Source organism: Aspergillus fijiensis (assembly GCF_003184825.1).
Source record: "Aspergillus fijiensis CBS 313.89 unplaced genomic scaffold BO72scaffold_71, whole genome shotgun sequence".
NCBI lineage: Eukaryota > Fungi > Ascomycota > Eurotiomycetes > Eurotiales > Aspergillaceae > Aspergillus > Aspergillus fijiensis.
In genome coordinates, this window is record NW_024469047.1 from 76,749 (window position 1) to 101,072 (window position 24,324).

At 50.6% G+C, this 24,324-nt stretch overlaps 9 protein-coding genes across 9 annotated transcripts; 2 read left to right on the forward strand and 7 right to left on the reverse strand.

Moving 5' to 3' along the window:
• The first annotated feature begins 488 nt into the window (after nt 1-488).
• BO72DRAFT_414319 (DUF914 domain membrane protein) lies at nt 489-2,177 on the forward strand. The gene is made up of 2 exons (XM_040942536.1): nt 489-953; nt 1,015-2,177. Exons 1-2 carry the CDS (start codon nt 733-735, stop codon nt 1,988-1,990), a joined length of 1,197 nt encoding a protein of 398 aa, XP_040796655.1. The 5' UTR covers nt 489-732; the 3' UTR covers nt 1,991-2,177.
• Nucleotides 2,178-4,415: 2,238 nt separating this feature from the next.
• On the reverse strand, nt 4,416-4,775 carry BO72DRAFT_452490 (uncharacterized protein). The gene has a single exon (XM_040945733.1). The coding sequence runs from the start codon at nt 4,725-4,727 to the stop codon at nt 4,542-4,544; it is 186 nt and encodes a 61-aa protein (XP_040796656.1). The 5' UTR covers nt 4,728-4,775; the 3' UTR covers nt 4,416-4,541.
• Nucleotides 4,776-7,711: 2,936 nt separating this feature from the next.
• BO72DRAFT_269128 (cytochrome P450) lies at nt 7,712-9,897 on the reverse strand. Its single transcript, XM_040940185.1, has 2 exons — nt 8,511-9,897; nt 7,712-8,451 (listed from the first exon to the last, which is right to left on the reverse strand). Exons 1-2 carry the CDS (start codon nt 9,649-9,651, stop codon nt 8,039-8,041), a joined length of 1,554 nt encoding a protein of 517 aa, XP_040796657.1. The 5' UTR covers nt 9,652-9,897; the 3' UTR covers nt 7,712-8,038.
• A 1,993-nt stretch (nt 9,898-11,890) lies between these two features.
• BO72DRAFT_531719 (uncharacterized protein) lies at nt 11,891-12,420 on the reverse strand (the record flags this gene model as incomplete). Its single annotated transcript, XM_040950386.1, has 3 exons — nt 12,231-12,420; nt 12,054-12,139; nt 11,891-11,987 (listed from the first exon to the last, which is right to left on the reverse strand). Exons 1-3 carry the CDS (start codon nt 12,291-12,293, stop codon nt 11,891-11,893), a joined length of 246 nt encoding a protein of 81 aa, XP_040796658.1. The 5' UTR covers nt 12,294-12,420.
• Nucleotides 12,421-12,977: 557 nt separating this feature from the next.
• Nucleotides 12,978-13,877, reverse strand: BO72DRAFT_388925 (A4/G1 family peptidase; the record flags this gene model as incomplete). The annotated part of the gene is made up of 2 exons (XM_040941743.1): nt 12,978-13,194; nt 13,252-13,877. The coding sequence occupies 2 exons, from the start codon at nt 13,875-13,877 to the stop codon at nt 12,978-12,980; spliced, it is 843 nt and encodes a 280-aa protein (XP_040796659.1).
• Nucleotides 13,878-15,727: 1,850 nt separating this feature from the next.
• On the reverse strand, nt 15,728-16,704 carry BO72DRAFT_531721 (SDR family oxidoreductase; the record flags this gene model as incomplete). The annotated part of the gene is made up of 3 exons (XM_040950387.1): nt 16,408-16,704; nt 16,175-16,356; nt 15,728-16,116 (listed from the first exon to the last, which is right to left on the reverse strand). Exons 1-3 carry the CDS (start codon nt 16,686-16,688, stop codon nt 15,728-15,730), a joined length of 852 nt encoding a protein of 283 aa, XP_040796660.1. The 5' UTR covers nt 16,689-16,704.
• Nucleotides 16,705-17,113: 409 nt separating this feature from the next.
• On the reverse strand, nt 17,114-17,926 carry BO72DRAFT_531722 (putative allergen; the record flags this gene model as incomplete). Its single annotated transcript, XM_040950388.1, has 1 exon — nt 17,114-17,926. One exon carries the CDS (start codon nt 17,924-17,926, stop codon nt 17,114-17,116), a length of 813 nt encoding a protein of 270 aa, XP_040796661.1.
• A 2,739-nt stretch (nt 17,927-20,665) lies between these two features.
• sec11 (signal peptidase complex catalytic subunit SEC11) lies at nt 20,666-22,013 on the reverse strand. Its single transcript, XM_040945734.1, has 3 exons — nt 21,817-22,013; nt 21,449-21,657; nt 20,666-21,287 (listed from the first exon to the last, which is right to left on the reverse strand). Exons 1-3 carry the CDS (start codon nt 21,895-21,897, stop codon nt 21,065-21,067), a joined length of 513 nt encoding a protein of 170 aa, XP_040796662.1. The 5' UTR covers nt 21,898-22,013; the 3' UTR covers nt 20,666-21,064.
• Nucleotides 22,014-23,168: 1,155 nt separating this feature from the next.
• Nucleotides 23,169-24,276, forward strand: BO72DRAFT_452497 (YukJ family protein). Its single transcript, XM_040945735.1, has one exon. It carries the CDS (start codon nt 23,414-23,416, stop codon nt 24,086-24,088), a length of 675 nt encoding a protein of 224 aa, XP_040796663.1. The 5' UTR covers nt 23,169-23,413; the 3' UTR covers nt 24,089-24,276.
• Nucleotides 24,277-24,324: the final 48 nt, after the last annotated feature.

A 24,324-nucleotide genomic window follows, 5' to 3' on the forward strand; every position in this document is an offset into this window, starting at 1 on the left:
GCTCGTGGCAACCCCACCCTCTAACTAGGCGGGCACGTACTCCGTACGTACCGTAGGTAGATACGTAGTACCACGGCCCTTGCTAGCCAAATCAAGAATGAACTTCCATACAAAATTTAGTGAATTGTGAGCATAAAGGAAGACTCATTCGACTATCTGGTATGCCAAAGGACGTTTCATACAGTACAGTACCTATCGGCTAATAGATCATTTTGCACCCAATTTCTCTGATGGAATGGCAGTACTATACTCACTACCTACTCAGAGTCTCCGGCCAGACTAAGTACGTACCCGCTAAGGAAACTGGGTACCACTACTAGGCATCACACTAAGCTATAGTAGGCTAGTAAGGCTGTTATCGCAGTCCATTTTCCAACACCATTGGTGCGGGTTTGCCCCTCCGCATCGATTAGATAAGATTTTATTTCCTGTGACTACCAGTCAGTCCCTGTCAACTTTCGTTTTTTTTTTTTTTTTTTTCAACGAGGCCAGAGCCTAGAGTCCAGAATCCACGCTGCTATAAAACCCACCAGGCGCCGGCGCTACTCTAGTTTTCTTCTTTCCTTTTCTTCTTTGCGCCCTTTGATACAAGCAGTGAGCGACTTCGGAGCTTTGCGCTCACTTTTGCTGGCGAAAAGCTCTTGCTTTCTTTTTTAACTAGTTACGAGCATTTTTGGGTTCCGTTTTCGTCACAATCTCAAAATCCCGTTACCTTAGCCCTTCCATTTCGCCATGTCGACCTACTTTGAAAGTGAAAAGACCTCGGCAGTCACCGAGGTTCAGCCTCAGCCACCAACAGAGAAAAATGAGCAGCTTCATTCGGTGACTGAGTCGCCAGCGACGGGTTCTCAGGATCAACCCGGGGAACAGCAGCAGGAGTCGCAGGAGGGACGGTTTCGACAACTTTTTCGTTATATGCGCACTCGCGATTTTTGGCTGCTCATTCTGTTAGGGTGAGACCAATATGATAAAAGCTCGACCAGACCCCGTCACTAACTCAAGTCACCCGTTTAGACAAGTTATCGCTCTCGCAAACATCAGCTCCTCCACATTTTCTACTCTTCTATCCAATAAAGGAACCAGTATCCCTGCTTTCCAGACGCTGTGGAATTATGTGCTCTTGAACCTGGTGTACACGAGTATTACTATCTACAAGTACGGCTTCAAAAAGTGGTTTCGCATGCTTTACACCGACTGCTGGAAGTACTTCATTCTCTCTTTTCTCGACGTGGAGGGAAACTACTTCATGGTGCTGGCATATCGCTACACCTCGCTTCTGAGTGCCGAGCTGTTCAGTTTCTGGACAATCATCGTGATCGTGATAATCTCCTTTATCTTTCTGCGAGTTCGCTACCACGTCACGCAGTACCTAGGGATTTTCCTCGCCTGCGGTGGTCTCGGTCTCCTCATCGCGTCGGATTATCTTCGTGGAGCTAACTATGCTGCCTCGAACAAGGTCAAAGGAGATCTATTCGCTCTGCTTGCATCTACCATCTACGCCTTCAGCAATCTGTTCGAGGAGTTCATGGTTTCGAAGCGTCCCATGTACGAAGTCATTGGCCAAATGGGCTTCTGGGGTATGTGGATCAACGGTGTCCAGTGCGCTATCTTTGATCGGAGTTCTTTCCATGGTGCCACCTGGAATGGCAAGGTCGGAGGCTATATCGCCGGATATACCATTGTCCTTTTCATTTTCTACACCCTGGCACCCATCATGTTCCGGCTTTCTTCAGCCACATTTTTCAACATTTCCATGTTGACCATGAATTTCTGGGGCTTGATAATCGGTATCCAGGTCTTTCACTATTCCGTTCACTTCCTCTATCCGATCGCTTTCGTACTCATTGTGGTCGGTCTCTTTGTCTACTTCATCAAGGAGAGTAAAATGGGTGAAGCAGCAAAGCCATGGCTCGGTGAGAACCAGGAGCTTGGTGTTGATGGCGTGGGTACCGCTCGTCGTGCGCAGAACACTGGACATGCTCTTGTCTAGGCCGAACCTAGCCGGAGGGGGGTTAATGTGGTGAGACGTTTAATGTTGATGGAAGTAATGTGCTGTGATAAAAGTTCCTCTTGTTTTTCCTTTTCTTTTTTTTCGCATCACCCTATATATGTACTAGAACCAGTTGATATGCATAATTAATGCTAGTAGAATAATGACGACATGAGTCAATTGTATGAATTTGGTTCTCTCTTCCTTTCATAGGCACTTTTACGTCGGTGTAACCGCTGTTACCTTTGTGATGGGTATTGATGAAATCCTGTTACCCGGACATTACAAGCTCTGATCTGGCGCAGCCTATTTGCTCAGATAAACACATATGTCCAATTGAGCCTATTGGGAAAGTCTTCTGTTCAAGTCCAACAAGGAGTTCAGAGGGATGGATTCAGTATAGCCCTTTTTCAGACCAGCTTTCACCGTCATTACTAATACTGCGTCAACCAACCATGTACAGACTCCACCATCATCCTTGTAAAAACTGACGCCGACTCGTGATCACATGCTTGATGCATGGAATCCCACGGATAGGACAGCCGGGAAACGAAGGATAAACATCGACCAGGTTTAGCTCGACTACCGCCACTGCGGGTTTGCTACCACATGTTAGACTAACCACTGTGACTTAAGCTACCTCGAGCCGAGCGCCATTCCTTCTGATCATCGCAAGAACAAGAAGCCCGACAAATCCTGACATGATACGGATAGTAGGATCGAAATGCTTGACCGAGGACGCAGGACCGATGTCACCTCCAGCTGCTCCTGCTTACTCAATAGCCTAGAAAGAATGCAGAGATCTGTTTTTTTGTTCCTCCCCTTTTCGCGATAACCTTCAACTATACCTGCATCTGCCGAGTTGCCTCTAGCCATGTCTGCCTGTACCTCGTGCAGCAGACCACTCAGGACGAACTGCAATAATTACAACAAAGACAAAGAACTGCTCCAGCACCTTAGTGGAGACAAGTCGATCCACCTTGAACCTGTCAAACAAAGAATACATAAGTCGGATCCGGCGGCTTGACATTTTCTCTTCTTCAGACATACCTATTGTTGTATCACTTACCTTGGCTTTGTTGCTTCGAGATGCTCTCGAGCAAATCGGAATGTAGGTTCCGGGAGACGGTGGCGCACTGGGACATCGTTAAAAAAAAGCAGCGTGTTTCAGTCTCGGTCCCATTGGGGCCACGGTAGCCTTAGCTGACAAGTCTACTGAGTCCGCAGTTATAGGGCTATTGGAAGATATGAAGAAGGAAAGGCAGGGAAGGACTGAGATAATGAAAGAAAAAAAAGTTAGCAAAGCAGGGATGCTCGTACTGTACATCAAATGTCTTGTGAACGTTACTGGCAGGGAAAAAAAAAAGAAAAAAAACCTCTTACCCATTTTGTCAGGTAGCCCTGAGCTCTGCTTTACTACAAATAGGTACTTTTGTTGGCGGAGAAGTCAGATTTGACCAACTCCGGGAACTGCCCCTTCCGTTCCCCAGTGGCTGGAGGTGGGAACAACATAATGATGATAATAATTACTACCTATAGTATGGAAATGGGTGGAATAGAAAGCAAAAGACTGGTATGCATATCCACACAGAGCACATCAGTCAGTCCCACATATCGAAGATGAAAGGTTATACTCGACTACCTCTGAATCTCCTGGAAATCAAGTTCTCGATCGCTTGGCTGCAAATCCCTTGACTGGTTGTACCTGATCCGAAATGAAAGACAAAAAGGTCAACAACTGGAACTTGGAACGGTGGGGCCCATTGGCGAAACAACGATTCTTTCTTAACCAGCCCCAGTGCCCCACCCAACCTTGATGATGGGTAAGTTACTGTACGGAGTACCTTGTCAGCCAAGAATCGGTGTCATATCATATTTCACCTCCTGCCCCCCGTCCGACCTACCTTACAAGATGATTTTCACGATGGCACTCGGTTACTATGCATAGCTTCTGGTGGCGGTGCGAATCTTACAAGTACAGTACTCTGCTTAGTAGATCGGAAGACCAGCACCCCCGACGTCATCATACAGACTGTTTTCCAGTCAGCTGAGGTCTCGGTACCTTGTCCGGTTCGAAATCAAATTGCCTTCGATGTAGGTGATGTCAGATAAAGTAAGTTAGCTGGCCATGCTCCTCTTCTCCTCCCCACTATCTACAGAGCGACCGTTGAATTGATGAACATCTAGGGTATTGAAGATAGGTCCAAGTTCAAAGTTCAAAGAAAAGATCCTGCACCTCAAATGTGATACATCATAAAACAACCAGAGATTCTAAGATCTGACCCCCAAAACAAAAGAGGGGAATTGGTATATCCGGAGCAACAGACGCTAAATCTAAACAGAAGAGGCTCGATAAAACACGTATAGTCAGAACTTTCCCAAGAAGAAAAGAAAGAAAGCACGTCGAGGGCGAATTGATGGAGAAGCTAGCAGAAACCACTAGCAAACCGCTGGCGGGCCACATAGTCAAGGTGGTGCTACTTGGAGGGAGAAGAGTGTGCTCGACTCGTCGCGCGTGCGTTTCTTTCTTCCTCTGACGAAAAACGTCAAGTCAGTATCGGCGACGAATCACACGTTGGAGCTGCGTCTGCATACCTTGAGCCTGCTTGATCTGGCGGATGGTGTCATTGTGAATCTTGGCCCATTGCGCCTGGTAGTCGGCTAGAGTGGGCGTGGGCGATTTATCCAGCTTGTTGCTGCCGGCCCCCGACTTGGTTGCGGCGAAGTTGCGGTCCATTGTGAGGCCTTGTATGTGATATAGATATCGTCGAAGACGGAAAGAACCGAGAATGGACGTAGGTCTGAGATAAGCTTTGAGGAAGGAGAGACTCGGTGGAAAGTGTTGCAGTCGAGGCAATTGATTAAATGGATGCGCGAGCGTTGGGGACTATACTTCCGGGACGGTCTTGAGGATCTAGGATACTTATATCCCTTTTCTGCTCCCGAAACCTCGGCCTTGCTTAACTTGTTTAACCATCAGTTTCACCCACTCTTCTGCGGGTCAGTCGACCAGGTTGGGAATCCAAACCGTGCCATGTGGCCGCCTAGCGATGAGGCACCCGCCCTATGGATCCGGCTTTGTTCGTTTGCTTCCCTTGCATTCCCTGTCAGAGTGGGTGTCAAAAAACCTCCCTGAAGGGGGGGAGGGGAGGCCTGAAGCTGGCTAGTGGTAGGTGGCCTAGCAGATGAGAACCTGATTCAATGACCGGCTGCAGCTCCCATAAAGACTTTGGGAGGGATTTAATGAAGCAATTATTTTCTTCTTCTTTCATGTAACTGCAGTTCATTCTTGACCGCTGATGGGGAGGAAGAAGCAAGATGAGGATATTGAATCTCAGAACTTAATTGTGGACACGAACTAGTACTAGGAGTCATCGCTTCCTTCGACCTTTGCTCCCTTTCCCCTTTTCGTTCCTTTTTGGTTTATTCCTTCTTTCATGTATCATTCAATTTTTTTTTCTACTTCTGTTTTCTTTTTTCATTCTATCAGGATCAACCCTCGGTCGGCCCTTGCCATCTAGACCAGGCGAGGCCCCGATTGGCCGGGGAAAAGCCCAGCCGCGGCCGTGGCATTGATCCCATTGGTTTTTCATTCAGATCAGGGAACAAGGAGTCGAGGGCGGAACGGAACACGTAGTGATGTTGGACTGTTCGCAGGGTTTTGTGTGACCATCTGTCGGGATCAACGGTTCTGGGCTGATTGGCCTCTTACTCTCCGATCCGCTCATGCGGATGGCGTTCCGCGTATACTCTCCTGGATCCCCGGTATTTGGGCACCGATGAGCCGGTTAGGCTATGTGGGCACCGCGAAGTCAAAATAGGAAAAAGTGGGCGCCATTGGCGGGACTAAGCTAAGAATCAATCATCGTCCAGAATTTCAGAAGATGAGAGTGGTTTAAATCTCTAGTATGAAAGTGTTTGGAACTTGGAAGTAGTAGAAAACTGAAGGGTCGGAACGTACTGTACTGTGCGTACTGCGTAGATAGTAAGGATGGCGGGGGGTGGTGGCAGAACCAGTTAACAACCTTGAAGAAATGACACCCAAACCAAAACGACAAACCTCTTCTTGCATGGAGGGTGTTACTTCCTTGAATGGGACATGCAGCTACGATAATTGTTGCTTCACTTGACTGCTGGTACCCATTTTCATCGGTCGAATCTGAGGCACTTTCTTTGTTCTGGGGAAGTTCGATTCCAACAGATACAATTGATAGAGTACATCACACCAGATACCAAGCAAGAGGGCTGTCTCCTCAACCTAAAAAAAAACCAACCCCCCGCCGAATTGGCTCCGATTTCCGAATGGGTTGATCACAACCAAGTCCTGCTCACACTTCTTCGGCTCTCCCCTTTCAGGCCGGAACCCACTGCGAACAGGTCAATCAATTCCACCGACCCATATCGGGATACAGGTTGAAGCAATGTATCGTCCCCTAAGATGGTACCGTACTTTTCTCGATCGTACTATCTACACGACGGCCACCACGGATCTGGACCCGATCGGCTGGTCCACTATAGTCTGACCCATTCCGGGCCAAGTGAAATGGCTTCAGGCGATCAGTGTTAGTCCAATCGGGGAACTTGCAGAGCCCCAGGGAGATCCACCGGCAATGGAAGCCCGAAGAAGCATTCGGTTAATTCTTGTCTATTTTCACCGCCACTTCTGATAGATCCAGTTCCAGCCTCAAAGAACAATGAACAGGCCAGTCCTGGCTGGGACAGACCGGCAGAGGATATTAGAGACCGCCAGAACACGACTTACCACTTGGGCGAGACGTCGTGAAACAAACGTGTTGTTGTCGGGCCCACAAAATGTACCTCAACGACGCAAAAATGCAAAAAAAGGTCACCATATCCACCGACTACGCATATCCTTTGTTGCAGCCAAATGTGAAGCTTGATAGAAAGGACACATCGTACTGAGCAGGGGTTACTGATAGGCGGGCCATGCGCCATGCCCGATCATGTTGGTTTGCCTACCGACTTTCCTGGTTGCACCGTTGGTCCAGGATGCGTGAGTCCCAGACATATCGCTAGGTATGTTATGCTGCTGTGTCACAGCATCATCATCCTCATACAAATGCATACCTCATTAGAAGACTTGTGCGCTGATCACTGTCTTAGTCGTCTGCCTTCGCTAATTTTAGGTTCTGTCAACATCGACGGATTCCATGTCTCGACCTTATCCCTCTGCTTCATATTCTTGCTCATGCCACTACGGCCGAGTATTTTGTTTTCTTTCTTTGTTCGCGGGACTGACCTGTACGACACCAGTTCGCCCTGGTCTAATTTCGGCTGTCTAGACCCTGGTCCTTGTTGAACCTGCAGCCGTCCCGGGCTGGGCCGCAGTTATGAGCCAAGTTTTCGACTCTCGGGCGAGGCTTCTTGACGAGCGACAAACTCAGAAAAATTAGCATCTCCTTGCAACCATACCACCTCCGTCAGACATAGAACGAGTTATGAGCAGGCTATTTCGGACTTGATTCATGACGAGACATCTATTCGCTCGTTCTAGAGGCTTCAAGGTGGAGGGGTATGCTGAGGCAAAGACTATCTCTGAATGAGACGCGCGTCAGCCATGATGAGCAGGGCTGCATGACTGTATGGAATCCCAGTCTTTGGTCAGCTGGTGGCGTTGCTCTTGACTGGGATCCGACAATTGAACAAAGCATGCCTCTTTGCAGACCATTATTGTACTTTCCCGCACACAGAAGGGATACCTGATCCCGGATCGAGCTGACTTGTCGCTTCGCAAATTTCAGCCTATGTTTATACTGATTCCACAGAGGACTGGCAGAATTATCCCAATTTTTTTCCCTGACTGGGACTGATCTCTTTGCAAGCCAGGGTACCTGGTCGCCGCTTGTTGCCGCTTGTTGACGCCAAGTGCTGCTTATAATGCCGCAAAGGATGTGTACTTAGAAGTGAAGATTAATGTTGATTCACAGCTTGCAAAATACGAAACGTGATGCGAGTCGCCCTGATTTACGACCATGCTTTTCCAAAGATACATGATGACTCCTCGATAGGCGCCGTCGAACCCGTGCACTATCTTAGTCCTACCTTCGTCCCGTTTTTGGAACAGCATGTCAATGTCAAATTTTCCTCCCAAGGGCCTGGATCGCGGCTCTCCAGGATCGAGAACTTTTGTGCCAAACGCGCCGTCACATAACCTGCCTCTGTCAGTGCATACTGCTGACCGACGCAAATCCGTGGTCCTCCGTTGAATGGGAGATATTCCCAGCTTAGACGTAGGTCAGCCCACCGCTCGGGTCGGAACTCGTGCACATCCGAACCGAAGAAGTCTTTGCGCCGGTGCATCGCGAACACAGAATACGAGACAACGCTGCCCTTCGGCACGAAGATGCGGGACTTGCCATCCGGGCCACCACCAGTAGGAAGGATGGTGTCGGTTTGGGCAAAACGAGCGTTAGCAGGAACCACGGGGTGAAGACGAAGCGCTGAAGGAGTCAGTCAGTGCAAAGGACTCTAGAAAGCGAGCGAGTGGACTTCGACTTACATTCGTTCAGGCAGTACTTTAGGTACGTCAGGTTGCGCAGCTGCTCATATGTAGGCGTACGCCCTTCCAGTGTTGCGACTTCCTCGCGCAATTTGTGCCAGACTTCGGGGTGTTTTGCAAGCATGAAGAACAAGTTGCTCAGTAAGGATGCAGTGGTATCTCTTCCAGCCAGGAGGACGTTGATCAGCTCGCTACGAATACGTGTCCGGTCACCAGTCTGCTGCGCCAGGCTATCAAGGAACAAGTATCTGTGCTTTTCCTGTGTGTCTTTCTCTTGACTGCACCGCTCACGCGTCCGCAGAGCCTTGTCGACAAACTGCTCGACTAGATCATGGCATATACGGTCGCATTTATCGGCTTTGGGGTCGCGATAAAGGTATCTTAGCTTGCCCAAGCGTGCTCTTGTGGCAATAGCATACTGAGAATAATTGAATGCCTCCGCGAAATCCTTCTCTTCCTCTATGCTCTGAGGGAGCCCCGCCCTTCGCTTCTTCAAACTGTTTACGCTGTGCCCAAACAGGAAATCGGTGGCAGAGTCGATGGTGAATCCGAAGAACAGATCTTGAAGATCGACGGTGGTTCCATCGGGTGGTATGAGGGCCAGCAAATCATCCATAAGCTCCTCGAAAATGTCAAGATGGGCGACCTGCTCCTTGGCGAAATTGGGGCGGACCATAGCCCGCGATTGGGCCCAATACTCACCATCTGTTGTGAAGATACCATGTCCGAGGAGCGGCCCGAAGGAGTGGATACGATCCCCCAGACCATAGTCCTTGAATCGAAGAGAGAGAATGGTTTTCACATTCTCGGGATCGCGCGTTGCGATCACGGTTGTGCCCAGCCGACGAGCTTGGAATGTGTTGCCGTAGGTCTCAAAGCGGTCGACACTTCTCTCGAGAAAGTTGTGTTCTTTGGCCTCCTTCATTCGCTGATAAATCCCATCGAGGCCGAAAACCGGGTCCCATTCACGGAGGGTCGGGGGTGGTTGGCACTGGTTTGCTCTGGCCATGCGATATTGCTTCCATCGACGACTCAAATAAGTGAGGACTGAGCCGAGGACAACGACAGCGGCAGCGAATACCGCAACGGGATGGTGGGGTGTGTAGGAATTCATGGTTACAATTCGTGCCAGTCCTCGCATTACTGGCGTTGATGATAAGTGATGAACCAGCTAGCAAAAAGGAAGGGGAGGGGAGAAGTTGCCGATGAAGTGGCTTTTATCCAAGAAAGGCAAACGGCTTGTGATGTGTTATGCCCGCCTGTGTTTAGCCGGGGTTCGGACAGGTGTAAATCAAAGACCGAGAATGTAAGTGTGCTGATGATTTGGTTTGACCTTCACAAGTTTAAGTGGGAGCGGAGATTCTTGCGAGTGGAGCCGGAACTGTAGGCAGAGCATTACCTTACCTTTTTTTTTTTTCTTTTCAAATTTAACACATGTATCATCTCCTCCTGGGGCACGAGGGAGGACATCGACAAAGCCACCTTTCAATGACGACTGCGTCAACCTATAGCTGACTACCTGTTACCTGATAAGAGATTCCGAGATATCGTACCATGTTTGCCCGCACGGTGAATAGAGATTACGATTACGGGGTTTGGGATGAAGTCATTTGGTACAGTAGTTCATACAAAATCAAAGAACTCTCTGTCTGTCAGCCCAGCCGCAAGCGGTTTGGCTCGATCTTTCCCCGCAAATTTCCATGGAATAAATCAAGGTTTTGACATGAGCCGAGGTAGATCCAGCCTCTTCTTCCTTTGGTTTGTCTTCTCTCTCTCCAGCTGACATGGTGGTCGTCTTGGAGAGAGGGGGGTAAAGCAAAAGAACAAAAAAAGAAAAAAAGAAAAAAAGAAAAAAAGAAAAAAAGAAAAAAAGAAAAAAAAGAAAAAAAAAAGCACAAAAATTCAGATCAGTACGGAGTAGGTAGTAAGTATCCTTGCTGCCTACAATCCGAAATGCACCCAGTAAAGTTAATACTGACTGACTGACTGACTGGCTCGCTGGCACGACACTCACTACCTAGTACTCACTCAAAGCCTTAACTCCGTGTGTCCCTTGAGCCTAAACTCCGACACGGTCCTTCGGCATTCGGATTGCCCGAATGCCTTTCCAGCCGGTCGGTTTACAGATGAGGGGAGGGAACGCTAGACCCTTTATCAACTTTGGGAGCAAGAAAGAAGAAGAAGAAGAAGAAGAAGAAGAAGAAGAAGACAACTGGTACCTACGGGCTAGAAACGCAGAGGTGTAGTTAGCGGGGTGACCTCAAAAGTACAGTACAGTACAGAACAGTACAGTTAAGTTACTTGCTTGAGTCGAAGCTCTCACAAGTGGGCAGACGAGGTCGGAATAAGCACAAGCCCCGCTTTGGCTGCTGCTGCTCGGCTTTGCTCCTGATCCGGGAAATCCTTCGCATCTCACCCACAGCTTTAGCTGGCTCCTTCAAGACTCACTATAGTGTTTTATCGGTCAATTGGAGACGGATAGTGAGGGGTGGGGGGAGACCGTACGTGGAGATGAATGTTTAGCTATAGATTTCACTTTGCTTTAAATATGAGCTTAGGTAGGTTATATCTGGACCCACGCGAGGAACAACTGCTGTTGCCCGTGCGTTCTTGTTGTTGGTAGGCGCGGATACCGCAGCTGTTGTGTGTGCGCGTGTGTGTGCGAGGGGCGCGGTTGATGTAGAGTAACTACAGCCCAGTAGGGCATGCCGCACTCGCGGGATCTTTGCCACTTCCCACGTGGTGGCCAACAAACAGGAAAGGGCTTGGTGATGATCTTGAGGCTACAAGCGTAGCGCTCGCGACATATAGTATTGTACGGACATACTTCGCTTGCTGTGAAGCTTGGAAAGGACGCTGGACTCCATCCGTCCGAGACTTATATGGTTGGGTGGCCTGGGCCACGGGCTGCCACGCTACTCCATCCGTATCGGACCCAAAAGTCGCATGAAGACAATTAGTATATATTTCCAGGTGGAGGTAGGGTCTTTTGGAAGCGGTGGCTTGAAAAGCTTCTTTCGATCCTAGTGATATACTTTTGCATATTTTTACCATGGGAAACAGGCAGGGCCTGGCCGATATGGGACTCCGAAGGCGCAGTTCCGATATTCCATTCAGACTCAGTAGGTGCATCAGTGCTATCTCCAAAGACTCCGCACAAGAAAGAGCATCCGGTCCAAGGGGCCAAGTGGAAAAAACCGACGCATGACCAACCGCCCGGTCACCGGTAGCACCACTACGTCAACGCAATCACCAAGAAAAGGCCTACCCGGAACCCAACTCCGATGTCATCATCATCTCGTACTCAAAAAAAGAACAACTTGCTTGTTGAGATGTGATGTTCAGTTCCGTGAGGCGTTTTGCCAGTCCAGTTGCTTGCCCTACTTTTTTTCACCTGGAGGGGTGTAAACCGCGCCACCTTTACCGTCGTTGTAGTAGGTGCTTCCATCCGAGTTGGAGTAGTAGTACGAGCCATTGCTAAACCCGGCTGTCAGGTCCACGCATGAATGTGAATATGAGGAAGCGAGAACAACGGGTTCTTACCGGTTGCTGTAGTGGTAGGCATCGCCGCGGCCATAACCGTTGGAGTCGGAGCCAGTGCCGTAGTCACGGGAGCACCAGTGGTTGCCCTGGGACTTGTTATCCAGTGCTTCGAGATACCTTGAAGATTGCCGATGATACTCTCTGTGGCGAGGACGTGTAGGAGGAGGTAGTGCTTACCTGGCTGTTGGTGCCGGACCCGGTGTAAGTGAAGCCCTTTCCAGAATCTCCGGGGCTGGACATGGTGGATGTAGTTCAGTTGCCTTGGTATGTATTTGAATGGCGAGTAGAGGCTAAGAGAAGATAGGACGACTGCAGATACAACAATGGCAAAGACGGCGACGACGAAGGAATTGATGGTGATGGAAGGGATCTCCGAAAGGTGTGTGTGTATGTGTTCCAAGTTGACGGCAGAATGACCAGATATAGCGGAAGACTATTAACTGATTCCACTTTTTAGAGGAAACCACCCGCCAAATGAGATAATGAACGGATCCATGTTCCTTCCGCTTACTTCTTCTTTTTCTTCTCTTCCAACTCATATACAGATCCAGGAATTAAACTGGTGTCTTTCCAAAACTGTACATCAACAGACCGATACCTTCACCTTCTACCCCACTACCCTTCTACCCTGCATGTTAAATGCTAGCCAACAATTATCAAATTAGCCGTTATTGTCGACCCTGCTTTCTCTTCATTCCTCAATCAAGCTCCTTAACCTGACTCCGATTCTAGAACTTGCAAAAAGATTTTGGCGCATGCAATTTTATTGGAATAATATCAACAATCTCAATACAAGCACAACATCAATGGACATCAACAACAGAACAAGACCAAACTATCCGGATAGCTTTTCACCCATCTGCCTCTCTTTCCGAGCCTTCTTCCTTTGGGGAACCCGATATACAACCGGTTTTAGAACACCATCTAGACGTAGGTGACCTTGACGGTGGATCCTGAGACGCTGACGGAAGTCAAGACCTCGCCGTCCTGCTCAATGTCCATGAGGGTGGCACCGGAAGGAGTGACAGTCTCGCCATTGCTGATAGCCTCAGCTCCGGTGAAAGTGACAGTGCCGAAGTCAGCAAAAGCGACCAGAGAGTCACCGGATTCGAAGTCCTCAACAATCCATTCCGCATTGGTCCTTTATCATTGGTCAGTCCTTGTGTCGGGTACAGTATCAGGGATGATCATGACTTACTCGCAGAGGCTGCCCTCGACGTTACCGCTGAAGCTGTGGGTGACGGATTGACCGGTGGAGACGTTCTCGACGGTGGCCGTGCCGCTGGTGTCGCTGGTGGCCTTGACGGTGACCTTGATCGAATCGCCCTCGGAGATATCGATGTTGTCGAAGTCGTAGGCGTAGTCGGGGTACCATTCGTACCAGGCGTCGTAGTAGGTCTCGCCGTCCTCGTAGCAGAAGTCGATACCGGTCTGGAGGATGGCGGTCTCGCAGGTGTCACCGTCAATACCAACCCAGGCGGAGGCACAGTACTCAGAACCACCGCCGAAGCCACCGCCGAAACCAGAACCTCCACTTGGGGAAGAAACTGCGGGCACGACAAATTCACCAGTGACTTCGGTGTAGCCCGAGCCAATCAAGACCGCACCGGCCCAGTTAGAGCTGTACTCAACCTGGGAGATGTTGGCGTGCTGGAGAGGTGTGTTGGTGGCAGGGCTCAACGGAGGGTTGCTCTTGCGCTTCAAGCCCGTGGCACGGCGGGCCTCGGCGCGAGCCTCGGCGCGGGCACGACGCTTCTCAGTGAGAGGAGCAGCCAAAGCAGCGCTGGCGAGGAGCGAGCCGGTAAGAATGGTGGTGAACTTCATTTTGGCAGAAAGAAGGTTTTTCACGAGGGGATGAAGGCACGTATTGAGCAGAAGAAAGAACCAGAGGCGATGCTTGAAGCTGTCCGATGCTGGATGGTTCCAAGGAGGCTTGAGGGGAGGTACTCAGTCCTTATTTATATGCTGCTCAGGGTAGCTTTCTGCTCGTCCGATCACGGACGTGGTGAATTGACGCTGCGCGATACAGAAAGTTGGTTGTAGGCTCATGCAACTTCATCAACAATGGCTCCATAATTGTGATACTCCGGCGGAGATTACTCGCTTAGGCCGGCGACAATATGAATTGGAGAACGGAGTCGACCGTTCGCCGTCGGCCCTGATGGGGCTTTACTCCATCCTTCAGCAACTATCCAGTAGCTGCAGAAAGCCCCATTGGCTGTTGCTGAAGTTTAGTCAGTGGGTGTCATTCGATGGAGCCCTAAGTATCCACTCTGACTCGGGGGAAGAGAGTGTGATGGGCGCGCGGACCTCCAGTCAAGACTATGGGGGCTCGTCAAGCATTTTCTAGAGTATAACGGTGTCAGTTCTTTAAACTGTCTCTGTCTACAGTCACGACTCTATTGTCTGATGCCTACCTTTGGTCAATTTCTCTAGATGGCTTCGCGATGCTCATGCCAGCATCGCAACAATTCGAGTTGGAATACGAGGTCATCGGTTAGAGCAAGGTATAGTTGGTGCCTGGCAAGCCAATATCCCTGACATCAGTGATTGGTGGTAAGGCCTGTTCCTCTCTCGACCGAGGAGCGAACGGAGGTCCGACGGGGGCTTATCGGTAGCGACAGCCGGACGCCATCCTCACGCCATGGCGCTGACGAATAGTGCACAGATGCCAGGTAGACTAGTGGCGGCGCGAGTGGCACAACAAGCTTTGAAAAACTAGGACAAGCCTTCCAGACTCAATATATTTGTATGATAAGGGAGGTTGTTCGGGGAAATTGTGGATGGGCCGACACTCGGAGATACATTCGTTTGTCAGTGAAGCAAATTAATTTGAGTGGGCGGGCCGGAGCGGACTCCACTCCGGCCGCCGATCCTTTCCCGCTCTGGCTCTTCGTCCTTCTTCCGAGGTCCATTAAGTGTTCATCCGCCAACGTTACAATTCTTCCTGGACAATTACAATCACAATTATGCAGTCTACTGCACTAGGCTGAAGAGAAATATGTTCTCTTCCTCGATCTCCAGCTTGAGCAAGTTCTCTCGTTCAAGCAGCTGCTCCGTGGGAGGAGCAATTTGTGTGTCTCCACATCCACGATGGCGTCCATAGATGCTTATCATGCCCATGCAGATAAGAGGCGACAGCCACTGCAGAATTAGTCCTCAGTTGGCTGCAGAAGCTGGAAGAATAATCATTCGACTGCTTATCATTCCCTATACATGCTCGGATGACCCGGATGCTATCCCTGGTCGCTAGGGTCACTGAACGAGGGGTAAGTTCTGACTTCTCCTGCAGACAGACGCAAGGCACACCGTGAGCGAAACCAACTACAACCTCGGCTAACCACTTACGGTCTGCGATAGCTGATGCACCGATGTGTCGCTATTTTGAATAGTTGGGCTATATTGGACCTAACTGCTAATCAATGCGGTTTATTTACAGCTTCCCTCACTCTGTCTTTCCACCCAGCATTGCACGAAGTGGGCCGACCCGCAAACTTCTATATTAGGGCGACGAACTGTTCAGCGCTGCGGAACTTTCTGCAGTGTGACCAAGGTGGCCAGCCATGATTATGATGTAATTGACAGGTTTTCGAGTCCTCTCTCGCCTGCATCGACCAAGTCATGCAGCAGCCTCCTTTCAAAGACAAATCACTACAACGCCGGCTTATCTCGAGCTAAACACATTCAGCGTCGGTCTCCGATGAGAAAACTTGCCACTCATTCAACCGCTTCAAGGTTCGCTCGCATTTGCTTCGGATGGCTTCCACTGCATCGGGGCCCAGCGCCAATTCTCCCGGCCAATCTCGGCCACTGGCCTCGTTCTCGCCGTGGATGACATCCAAAACACGAGCCACGGCTTTTGTTGGGTCACCCCGTTGCTTGCCGTGAGCATTGCGGAAGTTTGCGAACGAAGCAGCCGTCAGGTCTCGATACTCTGGAATATTGGTCTCGACAAACGTGCTGTTCCGCGGGCTCAGGAGATCTGTACGAAATTGGCCGGGTTCGACCAAAAGGGTTCTTATGCCTGTGCCGGCGGTCTCTTGGGCAAGCGCCTCGGTGAAGTCTGGAACAAAAAGCATGAATGTCCATCCGGGGTCATCAGTGGATAAAATTGTGCTCACATCGAAAAGCCGCCTTGGAAGCACTATAGGCACCCACACCCGGGTATGTCTCCCATGCACAGAGGGAACCGATGTTGACGATCGTTCCCGCACGGCGTCGACGAAAATGAGGCAGCAGGCCACGAGTGAGAGCTATTGGCCCGAACACATTTGTCTGGAACTCCCTAAGACATTCATCGTAGCTACTCATACGGTCAATAATGCACCTTTTCTTACCCCGAATCAAACCATACCTGAGATCTTCTACCGCTCCGAAGAGCGTGTAGCCTGCATTGTTCACAAGTATATCGACGCTGCCATAAATCGCAAGGGCCGCTGTTGCTGTTCGATCCAATTCCTCCTGCGATGCTGTCACATCGAGTGTGAGCGTCGCTGCGCCAAGCTCTTGCAGAGGGGCAAGCTTGGCAATATCGCGAGCAAGCGCGATGACTTTATGGCCTCGGTGGAGTGCCTGACGGGCGAATTCGTGACCGAGTCCCGACGAGCAACCGGTAATGAGATAGATTTGAGACATGATTGACACTTGGAAATTGAGAACTGGAGTCGGTTACCAGTCACGACTTTGAAGCATTCACGAGCTATTTATATGCAGGGAGGTCGTATACCATGGTGTTGCCGAGTCCGAAGAATTTCGGACGACGATCGCGATCGACGTCAAGTGACAGCGGCTTCGCCACATGCTCTCCGACAGATTTCGGGAATCTACAAAACGCGATTTCATCTCTGAAAATTGCAGCTACCTCATTTGACAGGGTCAGTCCGATGAAGATTTCAGAGCAGTCTATATTTTATTTTGTCTATCCAGGACATGTTCATCTATACCAATTTATATCTCTATCCAGCGACCCCCCCCCCCCCCCCCCCCCCCCCCCCCCCCCCCCCCCCCCCGTCTCTCTCTAGGAGAGACTAATAAAGCAGCAAAGCTCAGACGATCTATATCTATCCGCTGTAATCGATGGTAACGGCCAAGCGGACCGCGCCGCTCGAAAGGTTTCCTCCAATACCACCCACGGCACTCTCGGCGGAGGTGTAGGCGTTATCAACGGTACCAGCATCGGTGGTGATTGAGGAGCAGGTACTGCCCAGAGCATCGCAGATCTTCATACCCTGGACGGTCATGCTGGCATCCTGGGCCTGGATGGCGCTGACATCGAATCCGGACCAGCCGTTGTTGGCATCGGAGCCAAAGTCGAACTCACCCCAGGTGCAGGCATAGCCACCATAGCTGTCGGTGGGGAGGCTGCTGCCCGCGGCGGCACCGAAGCCACCATTGGAGTTCTCCATGAAAGCGACGTACTTGGTCTCACCGGCCGCCAGAGTGAGGCTGAGAGCAGAGTAACCGTACCAGCCATCCATGGAGCCGTCGGGGCCGTACTTGTTCCAGAAGACAACGGTCCAGTCTTCAGTGTTTTGGCCCGAGATCTGCATCACATATTCGTACGAGGAAGCTTCGTCGGCCGACACCTCGATCATGTTGCTACCCCACGGGTTGCCGACGTTGCCTTGATATGTGTTGCCGGAGCTGTAGGCGGCGGTGCTGGCACCGAAGCCAGAGGTGGAGTAGCTTCCACTAGCCGGAGTGGCGGTCCAGTCGGAGGAGGAGGCCGAAGAGGACGAAGTGGCGGAGGAAACGACGGAGGTGGTCGAGGAAGCACCCCAGTTCCATTGGCGACGCTCGTTGCCCTGGGGAACAGCGAAGGTGCCGGCGCCGAGGGCGCTCAGCAGGAAAAGAGAGCGGGTGATGAACTGCATCCTGACTGATAGTATCAAGAGAGAGTGTGTTGGCTTTTGTTGTAGAGAACGTTCCTACGCGTCAAGCGAGGACTATGTCTGATTGAAGTGGCAAGGAAGGAAAGGCTGTCGATACAATCAAGTATCGACGACAATTGATAGAGAATGTGAGTTACGATTGTAACTTAACGAAAAGACCAAAGGAAAAGACTGAACGAAAAGACTTGGTGTCTTTATTGAAATGAGAGTGACTGACGAACGAACAGGTGCATAAGAAGGAGGGCATCTGCCGCTCTAAATAGCCTGCTTGAATCGACCCTGTGGGCCCCCCATCCGCATCCCCCTGGGTAGGGCTTTGGTCTGGACCATTGGGTTTACGACGCCGAGAAAGGAGACATGTGCCACCCAAAGTGGGAATGGGTAAAAGAGGAGAGAAAGAGCAAGGGTGACGAGCGAATGCGTCAGCTTCAATCGACTCAGGAACCATGGAGAGGATTAGAGGCAGTGACAAGCACAGGAAGCCAATTGGCTGTGGGGCAGAAAGTTGGGGAGAAAACGCTATGAACATAAACGGCCACGCAGGGTGGACAGGGTGGATTTAGGGTTGGAAAGACTCGACGACGGTGGAGAAGAGAGTGGAACAGTTACAGAGGTCCATTTGTGAAGGAAGACAGCAGCGGTATGTATTGCCTCCTCATTTCTATTTGTCGTGCCGTTAACGTGACGGACAATCACCTTGCAAGGATAAGTAACACGAGACAATACCAAGAAGACCCCTTTGTGCTGATACAAAGGGATTTTCTTGGTATTGTCTCGAGATGCGGCACCTGCTGGCCTTGAAAGAAGAAGTGAAGCCGAGCAAGAGCCAGAAGCGGGTCCAAGTAAAGATTCTTCTACTGGGGCTAGTTAGAAGAAGATCGAAATGTAGACTAGGGCACGAGAGCAATGTATCATCCAAGAGGATTGGCATGGTCTGTGGTCTCGGGGACTTTTCTGTCAGTGGATACTCGGGTTTCCACTTTTATTCTGTCTTCTGGCCTCTGCTGCTGTTTTGACAGCGGTTTGTTTTTTCCCAGCTAGGTGATCTCTTTTCCGATCGATTCTTCGAGGCCACAGGTGGCTCTTCCTCGCCCTTGTTCGTCCTCTCGTCATCCGTGTAGATGTCCGAAAGAGCCCTCTCATCGCATTGTTTCTTTCTACAATGCGCTTTCCAGACCTAAAAAAAGCGCACTTGACACAGATGCCCTAGAAGACCAACAAAGCGCAAGCCGAACAATGCAGCCACGGCTCAATACTCTCGGCCAGGGACCGCGGCTCCACTTTTCTCTATGTACTAAGCCCAGCATGTGCATCTCCGCTGACTCATCTAGCAGAACCTTTTCTAAGCTGACCAATGGCAATACAATCCATGAGCAGCATCTCCCCGGGTCAAGCGTGCTCAATGCTCATTGGCAATTGTGCAACCACGGAAGAGATGATTATATTACCTGTTCGGGCCAAGATGCAAAGCCCGATCCATCGGAACCGGCCCTTCTTCGAAACACAAAATTCGCACTCCCACCAAGCCCCTGCACCTCAAGGCAATGGGGCTTTTAGGGCACCGCGACGCATGGAACGGTCGGTGTGCGCGTACCTGGCGATGACCGAGAGTTTACACATAGTCCCAGCCCGCGGGTTTCCAGTCGGTTACTTTCATCTGGTCCACGCCTTTTTTTCCCATATTCTACTTGCCGAGCCTTGTCCATGGACCAAGGTTTGATTTTTCCTGAAAGAGTAAAAGAGAATGAGGAAAGGATACCGAAGGGCCCGGCAGCCTTTGGGGCTACTGATTCTAGGTATGCTGTAGGGCAAGAGCTTTAGGGCATACACACTACACTTGCATACAATTCACTGAGAATGGCTGGATATCTTCTGTCAAGTGGGACATAAGTGCAGTACCTCCACTTTCAACTCAGGCCCTGCGAATGAGACTTTGACGGGCTTGGTGTGCCCTAACGGGGTACTAGCACAGCAGGCAAGTTTGTGTTATGTAGGTCCGCTCCACCACCTTCTACGTAAAGGTTCTAGACTTTGACTTTGCGCACGATGCAGGATCTGACGAAGTTAATCTAGCCACCGGAGTTCAACCCACTCAGGTTCAGGACGTGGCATCGGAGACTTGCTACATGTGTCCATTGACTAAGTGCTGCCTAGATCAAGCCAGTTGTCTATTCGTTCCTCATTGGAATGGGCCTGTCGTTTCAGCAAGCGTTGAGTCGCTTGGAGCGACAGCGCGTCACGTCACGAGGGTTTGTCTGGAACTGCTCGCGATTTTACTGGGGAGTCTTATCGCCCCCGCTCTCGAGTTGACCTACGACGACAGATCCAGCAGAATCAATCAAGCGATGAATGATCTACGTAGTCATTTGATTTCCATCAAAACCAATGCCTGAGTGTACTATATGACACCTCGCTAGGATGAACGAGGTCACTTTGTGTGTCGACGGCCGAAAAGACCTGAGAAAAGGTTCGTTATTTAGAGGAAATTAACCCATGTCCCCCCTCGCCACGCGAAGTTGAAGTCGCACTTGTGCCTATCCTGTCACAGTAACGGCAATTTTGACTTTGTATTCTCAAAACTGGGGCCAATGGGGCGGTTGAAATGCTTACAACGAATGGCCATCCTTGATTTATGAACCGGAAATGCAGGCTTTAGTTCCGCTGTTATCCGACAGGCTGAGCTTGCTGGCCTGCGGAGTGGGTTTATGTGGTCAGGAGAGGGTCAATTGATGCTTTATCGGTCCTTGTGGTCGGGGCCTGTTTCTTTACAGTCGAATGCAATGTAAACTTGGTCTGATGTCTTGTCAAGGTAGCATGGCTTGACCACGAACCCTCGATATACTGCAGTGTGGGCAAGGGTTCAAGCTTCTATTGTTTACTTGCAGCTGCAATCGCAATATCGCCCTTCCAAGTTCACCTGCACTCGGTTATCGTTGAGCTCAGATCCGAGGCACGCGTCGCGTCCGAATGTTGTGTCGTTCCTACATATCATCCTTCCAGACCCCAACCCGAAACTCCAAAAGAGCACAACCCAGAAATTTTTCTCAAAGAGCATACCTGAGAGGCTCGGAAAGAGAAGAGGCCCATACCCATACAGTTTCCAAGTATATACTCCCGAACTTACTCCCTCTGCAACAACACCAAGACCCCCATCACACCCAGCATAACCGTCTTCAACCACGGATGCTCCGACAGGAGAATGGTCACGTACCCGACAAACGGAATGTACCCAAACACACTGCCCACGACATCCTCCCGATCGAGGTAATCCTGTCCGCGCGCGTAGAGTTCCGTATCATCGGCGATGTTGTTGTCACCTTTTGTGAGGAGTTTCGAGTTGGACCTGTTTGCATATTCATACCCCAGAATCAGCCTGATGCCCTTGCTTTTGTTCAACTCATCTCAACCTCAACCCTGCTGCAAATGCGTACAGTCCCCCCAACTCCAGAAATCAAAGCAGCGGAGACCCTAAAAAAGGAAACAAAGGAAGGAAGAAAAACCCACTCATCACCAAACTGTCGCACCACCCGATGTACGATCGGAATCTCCTTATCTTTGACCTGATACACCACGATCTCCCCCACGTTCAGCATGGGCTGGTTGTTCCGGAGGAAGAGGAGGTCGCCGCGCTGGAAGGCCGGTTCCATCGAGCCACTGAGGACGACGACGATCGGGCTGGGCGAGTTGGTGAGGACGGAGAGACCTTTCCACATCTGGGTGATGAAGTCGCCATGGTCAGCCACCGTTTCGCACAAAGCTCCATTGTCAATCGTGTAGGGTAGAAGAGCTGTGGCGGTTCTCGCGCGCGCAGCTAGCTAGCTACGACCCCTGCGAAAACCCGCGCACGCACTCTGCCTTTTGCGGGAACGTACCATAAAGGCGGTGCTGAGCACCAGACCGAAATTCAGGATCTGGGCGGCGGTTTGCCGGACATTTTGAATGCCGGAGAGCATGATGGGCGTGTGTAGAGGCCGGGGGACTGAGGGGTGGGTGGACTTTTTTTTGCTCTCCCCGATATATTCGATGTCGATTTGGCTAACAGGTGGCCTTCTTTTGTTGACAGGGCGGGACGGGTGCGATGATGTTGATTCGCATGTGTCAGCAGCGGCGGCTTCTCCGGGGAATGGTCATGTGATTGGATTCTTCCTGGGATGCTGGCTGTGCTAACCGTTTTGGGTTAGGGATTTGTTCTCAGCTCGTTTGAAGAGGTGCAGAGTGCATGAAGATTATGATGTTGAACACTGAGACTTTTCAGTGCATCATTGGAATGACATGAAGCCTCGCTACAATTATATCTACATATGTTGTGTATATAGGTGAATGGCAAGATACTTATCATCCCATGCGCCGGGTTGTGAAAGCCTACACCCCGACACCCTTAGCAGGGTCATAAGGAGCAGCAATCTCTTACCCACACAGGGTCTTCCTGACGGCCACCTGATAAATAAGATGGTAACTTACTCATGATGTCAATATAGAGTGCCTCCACCCGACACCTCTCATATGTGACTATCATTGGAATCGATAACATGAAAAGATATTCGCCCATGCCATCACCAAGTAGCTCTCTAGCCTGACTAGGGCCTACTCAATGCCTACGCATACAACTAGGTCCTCCGTGAGAAAGAGCAGGCGGGGTATCTCTAGGGTGGAGAGTCACAAAGAATCACTGTCACGCCATATGTAGATGGGGAGAGAGATTTGTCACTTTAGTTCAGCTATTAACTACGGAGAGATGTTCTGCCATTCTCTCGGCTAAGTTATTGGCTTCTTCCCTGGCCCAATGGCACTAACCTTCAATGAAGCTTAATAACCAAGTGTCTAGTAGTACTACCAACTCCTTGTTCTTCCATTTACTCATTGATCAGCAGTTGAACTGATTGTCGTGCGCAATCCGCTTAAATCATCCATATGCTGGTAGCGGGAAAACCAGACTATCTTAGTTCGAATTGTTCGGTCAGCCAGTCCTTCAGTAGGCACGACTATATGAAGTCCTGAGGAGAAAACGAATGTCACTCCCACCCATGCGCTGCCATAGGAATTAGAGCTAAACAAGCAGTAGAGACTAGATCGGCGTGACCGAAACCTGCCCAATGACGCAGTAGGATCCGGCAAACAAGGCGAGCTGAAGAGGTGTCAAGCACGCTAAGCATGGCACGTGCGGGGCGCAGCTCTCTGGGTTGGCTTATCAGCAGCTGTCACTTCCTATCGGCCTGACGAGTCCAGACCAGCGCTTGCCGATCTTGCAGTGCGAGCCGTGCCGATGACGGAGGTGGGAGCGATAGCTGAGGCGAGAGGTAGGACGATGCTCCCAGGCAGGCTTCCGGCTGAGCTGAATCAACAAGTTAAGTAGGCTAACTACCCTGCCTCTGTCGGCCTTGGCCTTGCTCATCTTTCCAAAGCCCCTCAATTTGATCAAAGCTTCCTATACCCACTATCAGCAAGCATTCCACCATCAAGCTTGCCATCATGACTATCTCCCACTACGGCGTCTGGATCGGCCAGCCCACCCGCTACGAGGCTCAGACCGACGCCGAGGATCCCAAGTCTCCCCACATCTACCTCTACTTCAAAGACGACACTTCTTCCCGAAAGCAGCTCGAGGCCGCCATCAACGTCAAGTCCACCGATAAGGATAGTCGCCTCGTCTACTGGTTTGACCGCAACTTCACCCACGCCATCACCGAGCAGATCGACAGCCTGGACCAGGGCTTCCACCTCCTCAGCAGCTCCGTGCACAGCCAGTCTCGCCGGCGCCACGAGACCACGGTGAGCATCCAGGGGCTGGACTTTGTCCGCACCGAGGGGCTGGTGGACATCGATGCTGGCACGGTCCTCGGGGCGGACGGTGATCAAGACATCCTCGATCAGGTGGACCCCATCCTGACGGACGCGATCAACCAGAAGGCGACCATCTACATCTTCGGCTCCTCTTATGGCTCGGGGATTCATGATATTCACATGAATCAGGGCAGCGAAGGCTACACGAATGGGATCTATGAAGACGGGGCGTTGCTGTTCAAGTTCGCTGATGGGCATTGGGAGGCGATCTTCTTGGCCTTCGCGTCTCAGAAAATCCCCACGGATGACAAGGGTGAGCCCGAGAGTGATAGCCAGTCGTTGGCTACGATTTTGGGTCAGTAGGCGCGGGGCTGGTTTCGGGATGAGGGGCAATGGGGTGAGACGTGTGTCACATCGCCGATTGATTTGATAGGTTGATCATGCGCTTCCATATATCATCAGTTCCACTGAACTCCGACTGTAAGCAAGACATACAGTAGAAGACTATCAGTGATCGGATAGAGCATCAGTAGTTGACTAATCATTTCAAAATGTAAAGGGAAGAGGTCTCAGCATATCGACTGTGGAGGCTGTTCGTT